Source organism: Macroventuria anomochaeta (assembly GCF_010093625.1).
Source record: "Macroventuria anomochaeta strain CBS 525.71 unplaced genomic scaffold BU25scaffold_15, whole genome shotgun sequence".
Classification (NCBI taxonomy): Eukaryota; Fungi; Ascomycota; class Dothideomycetes; order Pleosporales; family Didymellaceae; genus Macroventuria; species Macroventuria anomochaeta.
Window position 1 is genome coordinate 1 of NW_022985376.1, and position 6,982 is coordinate 6,982.

Genomic DNA, 6,982 nt, shown 5'->3' on the forward strand with positions numbered 1-6,982 from the left:
GGTTGGCACAAGGAGGTGGCATCTTGGGCAGTCATCTGAAGACCAGGCATAGTGATGCCACAACTCCCTCTGTTTCCTTTGTTTGTTTGTTTTACACCTGTTTTGTTTCAAGCAACTCTGCTCTGGGCCTGAGCCCTCACCATCCCTTGTACCCCTATTGACCTCACACTCCTGTAACTAAATCTTTGCATTACCAGAGGAGCTATGCCCTCTCGTCTTCCATAGTCTTAGACTCAGATAGGACGTTAAACCAATCAATCAATCAATCAATCAATCAATCAGAGAATAGCTCAGTATCTAGCCTGCAGCTTCGTTCTTGTCAATCTTGAGCCAATGTCAACCGCAGCTCCTCATGAACCGTATAAGCGCACCTACTTTGACCAGTTCGGGCACAAGTGACCAGGTATCCATCGTGTCTTCGCAAAGACCACTCATCGGTTCGAAAAGCAGCTCATCAACAAATACTGTTGATGCCCCAAGGTGGTCTAGACTCCAGAAGCTGAATTCCTTCGCCAAGAAAGAAACACCAGAAGAGAAGCAGACAAGGCTCGCAGAAGAAAAAAGAGTAGGAGCTGATCGAGAAGTATTGATACGAAGCTCAAGCTCAACCGGAGGGCATAGGCGGAATAGGAAGACCAAAAGGTGCAAAGAGAGGGTCGAGTGTCCTGGCTGCTGCAGCCTTCGCAGCTAGTGGAGGTAGTAGAGCAGGAGGGTAGCGGTGCGGTTGCTTGACCGACGGAAAACTCAGCGGTCGACCTGTAGCTATCTCGATTGAACGTGAGTTGATGATTCAGCGCCTGTTGTTTGTGGTACTTGCTCCCGCTGCCCACACATCTGTCAGACCCTGCTTCAACAAGCCGACAATACCCATTGTATACCCCTCATCGCCCTTCTCTCCGTCAACAAGACCGTGGTTTTGGCCATTACAATGACACACGGTGAGTACACAATGTACAGTCGTAAGGGTAATAGTTGTACTGCATCGTGAATTCCGTAAGAACTCCGCAATGGCGCCTTCCTGTTCAGGCTAGTGGCGCGTACCTTCGGCCGGGGTCCAGCATCAAACGCGCCCTGGGTACACTCCACTCTCGACATATCCTTCTCAATGCCGTCACTACGCTTATATTCGCTTACTCGCCTGTTCAGTACGTGGTCGTGTCCACATACTGTGCGATTGACCTCACACATCTTCAGCAACACCTCGCCGAGCGGCTGAACGGAGCTCCGTTGCCTCCTTCACCCGCCTTACCACCACACCCAGCCGCCAGCTTCATACGTCGACAACACGCTTCGCCATGTCAGAGTTCGCCCAGTATACTGCCAAGAGCAAGGCTCCTATAACAAATGGTGACAAGCCAATTGGCACCGCATGGGGCAACGAGCGCAACCCCGCCGCCTTCGACTTCCGCTCCGATGTGCACACCACACCAACCCTGTCTATGCTGAAGGCGATCCAAGAATGCACGCTCCTCGACGATGTATCCATGGAAGACCCGACAACGCTCGGCCTTGAGAAGTTCATAGCCGAGCTGACAGGCAAGGAAGACGCCCTCCTCGTCCTCTCCGGTAGCATGGGCAACCAAGTAGCCCTGCGCTCCCACCTCACCGCCCCGCCTCAAGCCATTGTATGCGACCGCCGCTCCCACATCATCCAGTACGAAGCAGGTGGTGTTGCCTCTCTCTCGCAGGCCCTCACACAACCTATCGATGCGAAGAACGAGACGTACATAACACTCGAGGAAGTGCAGAAGTACGCCGTCATTAGCGATGATGTTCATGCCTGCCCGACCCGCGTCATCTCTCTCGAAAACACACTCAATGGCGCCATCATGCCGCTCTCCGAAGTCCGCCGCATTGCCGCCTGGGGCCGCGAGAACGGCATTATAATGCACATGGACGGTGCGCGCTTGTGGGAAGCAGTAGCCGCCGGTGCAGGCACACTCAAGGAGTTCTGCGCAGAGATGGACAGTCTGAGTTTGTGCTTCAGCAAAGGTCTTGGAGCGCCGATTGGCAGCATCATCGTTGGCACGAAGCAGTTCATCAAGCGGAGTCGCTGGATCCGCAAGTCTATTGGTGGCGGATTGCGCCAGGCAGGTGTGGTAGCAGCGCCAGCGCGTGTCGCCGTTGAAGAGACCTTCCTCGGCGGCCGCCTCACAGAGTCCCACGAGAAGGCCAAGCGGATACAGAAGATTTGGACAGACCTCGGCGGCAAGCTGGACTACCCCGTTGATTCGAATATGGTCTGGTTGAACCTCGAAGCGCACAACATCGACGTCAACCACTTCATTGAGACTGGAGAGAAGTACGGTGTGCGCACAAGAGGAGGGCGCTTTGTGGTGCACTACCAGATCAGCGAGGAGTGTATTGATGCTTGTCGCAAATTCTTTACAGAAGCCTTGACAGGTAAGGAAGGAGAGGGCAAGAAGGACGAGGCACCGCATGACCCAGAAGAACTGAAGATGAAAGGTAAGGGCGTGGAGTAGCAGTCTACCGCACTAGACAATATAATTCGAGAAAACGATCAAAACATATCTGTGGTCCAATGATCTGATGACGGGAGATAGGGCGCACTGGGGTTTGGCTCCTATGAGTTACGAGGGAAAATGATCAAAGTGAATTTAACTACCCGATTTGGATATTGTCCCCGAGTGATGGTCAAATAAGACAATAGTCAAAGTTTGCATGTGACAGATAATCTGAATCGATTCGTGGTCATAACTTCGTAGCAGTCTATGTCTAGATATGTGAATCTTTACTCTAGCTTATCATCCTCGCCGTGGAAGAAGCGCAGTACTGCCTTCGCGACGACTAACCCGTCGTGGATCCAGTCCGCCCGCTCTGCAGCCTCATCGGCGTCGTCCTTCTCGACACTTCCTGCGTCGACGCGCATCTCCAGCTGCCTCTTCACATATCGCTCATTGAACTCCATATGCCCCTGGCTCGTGAAGAGTCGCTTCTGAATGTAGACACCTTGTACCTCAGTGTGATCCGATGTTCCCCAGACGTGTACCTTTGTGCCCTTCTCTAACAAATCCGTTGTTTCGGTACTTGGTGCGTTGACGACGTGATCGACGTGCATCTGGTGCAGACGGATTTTGGAGTCGTCAGTCCTGAAGAGCTGCCTGCCGACATCAGAAAGATCGAGTTCGGTGTGTGAGAGCTCCCATTCGCCGTTGGGTTTGGGCTCGACCTTTGAGCCGAGAGCACGGCAGAGGATTTGGTGCCCGAAGCAGATTCCTGTGAATTTGATGTCGGGGCGGTTTTTCCAGATGTCTGTGAAATCCGTTCAGCGTCATTCTGCTCATATGCGTGCTATGGTGAGGTACTCACACTTGATGAAGTCCATGAGCTTGTGAATCCACTCGTCATCACCGTGAGCGTCCCACTCGCTTCCTGTGATAAGAATTGCATGCAGGTCCTCTGGGATATCTTTTGGGCCTGGTACTTCGCCGCCCTCAGGCTCGACGATGTACTGCATCATAGTTTCGATGCCAAGCTGGGGGTCATGGTCGTCGCCGGCATTTATGAACAGGTTGTTGAAGACTTCGCCGAAGCCCCCAATCTCTTTTTGTGTGTCCGCATGTGTCTCGTCGGTTTCAAGAACCAGCATGCGCACCTTGTCTTCATGCTTGGAGACGGTCTGAACAGCTGGTAGAGGACCCATGATGCGGTTTGGAGTGTAGAGTTGACGTGTATTAACAAAAGAAGAGAGCTTGAGTATATTAGAGAATCTAACGGCGGTGAAATTCGTGAGCGAAGTTACAGTCTTGAAGGTTGTAGCAGTCGTAGGAAGTTAGGAAGAGAAGCAGAAAGTTTGTTGTAGACCCAGATTTCGAAAGATGACGCGCGCTGGCGTGCAAATATTCCGTATAGTTAGCTAGCCAAGACTGAGGGTGTTGTCAACTATTCTTCAATTGGAGCTCCGCGCAGCGAAAATGCAGCCTGCACCTGCAGCCCAGAAGAGCCTCATCCATAGCTTCAGCCTCCGCGCTTGGCATCTTGCGTTTTGCTGTGAACGGATAGCAATGACGCATGGTGTAGCTGTGTTTCAAGAAGGTGAGCCAAAGGCGAGCGATGTCGATGAAGGGAACAGAGGGTCCATTACGTTATGGTGCACTCTTGGAAAGCTTGTCGAGAGCTAGAATCTGCTAGGGCCGTTCCGATTCCGAGGCCAGCGGAGCGGAGAGGTCGACGTTGGAACGAGCACATTTTGGTACAACGATCGTGAGACTGATGTTCATAGTTGTGGAGTTGAACTGAGTCATGTGAGACCGGCGTGGAGCCGTTCGTGCTGTCAAGAAGCTGGAGAAGTGGATGTTGCGTTCCCATTTTGAGAGGAGGAGCTATGACGTCGTTCGAGGCAGCTTCGATGGTGGCTGCTTCTTCGTCGAGGCAAGAGTCACACATTGCCGCCCTAAATCTACTCTCAAAAAGTAACATCTGTACGGGTCCTGTCGATTTCTCCAAGAGGGGGTGTATCTCGTGAGGTGGGAGACAGCCGCGGTGGCTTACTTCGTCAAAGTGGTAGACTATGCCATGATCGATATGAAGCAGCGGGCGCTGGGAGGTTATGAGTGTCTATGATCAACAGTCTGGTATGTGTAGAGTTTGATAGCCAGACAAGACAGCGAGGAAAGCTTACCTGGACGTCAAGCCGCTGAAACTGTGTTAACGAGCAAGGCATCTCGGAAGTCGGTTTAGGACATGCCGATCTCGCACGGTGATAAAACTTATTCCCGGATAACGGCCTGCACCTTCCTTTTCCACATCTTCTGCTGTTGCACCTCGCTGGCGCAAGGTTGCTCCTTCTTCAAGTCTTTCGTACGATCTCTGTACCTGATTCGCCTTTAGAGACAGTCAGATGCTCGACGGCGCTGGAAAGCGGTTGCATTATTGACAAATCGCTGCAACAATCCCCGGGTATTTATCCTTGTGGTGCAAGCGCACCTGCTACGAGACACGCATCTCCACTTTCCGGCACTAGCTCTGCACTTTGGTAGGCTACAGGGTCTTTTTAAAGATGCACATGCCCCAGCAGTTCGAGATGCAGAGCCGTGTCGTCTGTCATCTCATCTTCGACCCTGCCATAGGTCGCACGACCACCCCTCCTCCCATGGACCGCAAACATCATGAGCGAATCTAGAGCAATGTCAGTGTCCGAGGATAAGAAAGAGGTGGAGCGGGAAAGAGACACTTCACGAGAGTTGGATATCGAGAAGAGAGGACCGCAAGAGACACTGCAACGGCAGGTCTCAGGACCGCCATACTCGGTGTTTAGCTCAAGAATGAAGACATGGATCATCTTTCTCGTCTCCATTTCGGCTTTGATCTCGCCATTTGGCGCAACTACAGTGCTCCCTGCGCTTAATGTTCTTACCGACGTACTGGGCATTACACCTACCAAAGCTAACATATCGATCACCACCTACATGGTAAGCTTGACATTCAATGAGAGTGTGTACGAAGCTGACTTGTTAGATCGCACAAGCAATCGCTCCAGCCATCATTGGTGCTATGTCAGATACTAGTGGCCGAAGACTATCTTTCATTCTTTGCTACGTCATTTATATTGTTGCCAACATTGGGCTCGCCCTTCAGACTAATTATGTGGCGCTTCTCATCCTGCGTATGGTGCAAGCGGTTGGATGCAGTGCTGCCATTGCTCTGGCTTTTGCTATCGTGTCAGACATATCGACTTCTGCTGAGCGAGGAAAGTTCATGGGTTATGCCGGTGCAGGGATCTTGTGTGGCCCGGCGTTTGGCCCAACCATAGGAGGTATTCTGGCGCAGTACCTGGGATGGCGATCCATTTTCTGGTTCCTCGCAATTTTCTCTGGTGTACTGCTCGTTGTATTCGCATTTCTCTTCCCTGAGACTTGCAGAAATGTGGTCGGCAATGGATCCATACCAGTAAGAGGCATCAACCACTCGGTCATCAGTTTCATCCAACAGCGCAAACTCGCCAAGCAGTCAGCTCTCGCCGAAGACGATCACGAAACTGATGCGGCTACTAAGCCAGCAAAACGCAAGATCTCACTGAACCCGCTCGCAACCCTTCGTATCCTCGGCGAGAAAGAGTCCTGCATCATTCTCCTGTATAACGGCTTCTTCTTCACAGGCATGATGGTCACCACATCCTCCATTCCAGATCTGTTCAAGCAAGCGTACAATCTTAATGAACTCGACTTAGGACTATGCTACATCGCAAATGGCATTGGTTCACTCATCTCTTCCTTGACTATGGGTCACGTCGTCGACTGGAACTTCAAACGCCATGCTGCACGGTTGAACATGCCCATCTCTAAGGGCAAGCAGCAGGATCTGAGCAATTTTCCAATAGAGAGAGTAAAGCTTGAGATTGTCCTACCGGGACACGTAATTGGCATACTGGGTTTGATCATGTTTGGATGGACAGTCAAATTCCAAACTCATCTAGCTGGACCGGAGGTCGCCCTGTTCATAACTGGCTTTGGCATATCGACTGCATTCAACATCACGAACGGACTGCTCATCGACCTTCACCGCGATAAGCCTGCCGCAGCGACTGCAGCGATCAACTTCGTCAGATGTCTGATGAGTGCAGCAGGGTCGGCAGCAATCATTCCGATGTGCAGAGCCATGGACCCAGGTTGGGCATTTACGTTCATTGGGTTGGTGTATGTTGTTTTGATTTGGGTAGTAGTTTGGATAATGAAGAACGGACTGAAGTGGAGGCAGAAGGCTGCGGACGTGATGAGTCTCGATGATTGATTGATTCAATGATTCAACATACTATGTGAGTCTAAGCCTATGGGAGAATAGAGAAGCTTTTGCTCCCCAGGTAATGCAAAATGTATTTACAGGAGGTTGAGATCAATGAAGAAACTGATTGATTGATTGATTGATTGATTGGTTTAACGTCCTATCTGAGTCTAAGACTATGGAAGACGAGAGGAGCAGTAGCTCCTCTGGTAATGCAAAGATTTAGTTACATGAGAGTGAG

At 51.2% G+C, this 6,982-nt stretch overlaps 4 protein-coding genes across 4 annotated transcripts; 2 read left to right on the forward strand and 2 right to left on the reverse strand.

The window, feature by feature from the left end:
- Positions 1 to 1,117: 1,117 nt before the first annotated feature.
- Positions 1,118 to 2,649, forward strand: BU25DRAFT_410391 (uncharacterized protein). Its single transcript, XM_033706275.1, has 2 exons — positions 1,118 to 1,145; positions 1,195 to 2,649. The coding sequence occupies exon 2, from the start codon at positions 1,296 to 1,298 to the stop codon at positions 2,481 to 2,483; it is 1,188 nt and encodes a 395-aa protein (XP_033561926.1). The 5' UTR covers positions 1,118 to 1,145; positions 1,195 to 1,295; the 3' UTR covers positions 2,484 to 2,649.
- Positions 2,650 to 2,752: 103 nt separating this feature from the next.
- On the reverse strand, positions 2,753 to 3,664 carry BU25DRAFT_458149 (class I glutamine amidotransferase-like protein; the record flags this gene model as incomplete). Its single annotated transcript, XM_033710181.1, has 2 exons — positions 2,753 to 3,273; positions 3,331 to 3,664. 2 exons carry the CDS (start codon positions 3,662 to 3,664, stop codon positions 2,753 to 2,755), a joined length of 855 nt encoding a protein of 284 aa, XP_033561927.1.
- A 437-nt stretch (positions 3,665 to 4,101) lies between these two features.
- BU25DRAFT_421283 (uncharacterized protein) lies at positions 4,102 to 4,684 on the reverse strand (the record flags this gene model as incomplete). Its single annotated transcript, XM_033708077.1, has 2 exons — positions 4,102 to 4,578; positions 4,643 to 4,684. 2 exons carry the CDS (start codon positions 4,682 to 4,684, stop codon positions 4,102 to 4,104), a joined length of 519 nt encoding a protein of 172 aa, XP_033561928.1.
- BU25DRAFT_392006 (MFS general substrate transporter) lies at positions 4,649 to 6,875 on the forward strand. Its single transcript, XM_033704636.1, has 2 exons — positions 4,649 to 5,432; positions 5,479 to 6,875. The coding sequence occupies exons 1-2, from the start codon at positions 5,130 to 5,132 to the stop codon at positions 6,748 to 6,750; spliced, it is 1,575 nt and encodes a 524-aa protein (XP_033561929.1). The 5' UTR covers positions 4,649 to 5,129; the 3' UTR covers positions 6,751 to 6,875.
- The last annotated feature ends 107 nt before the right edge of the window (positions 6,876 to 6,982 follow it).

Excerpts from the sequence above, each read along its gene's own strand:
- BU25DRAFT_392006 (XM_033704636.1), top strand. The coding sequence starts at position 5,130 with ATGAGCGAATCTAGAGCAATGTCAGTGTCCGAGGATAAGAAAGAGGTG. Across the intron at positions 5,433-5,478 it reads TATCGATCACCACCTACATG|ATCGCACAAGCAATCGCTCC; the intron begins GTAAGCTTGACA and ends CTGACTTGTTAG.
- BU25DRAFT_410391 (XM_033706275.1), top strand. The coding sequence starts at position 1,296 with ATGTCAGAGTTCGCCCAGTATACTGCCAAGAGCAAGGCTCCTATAACA.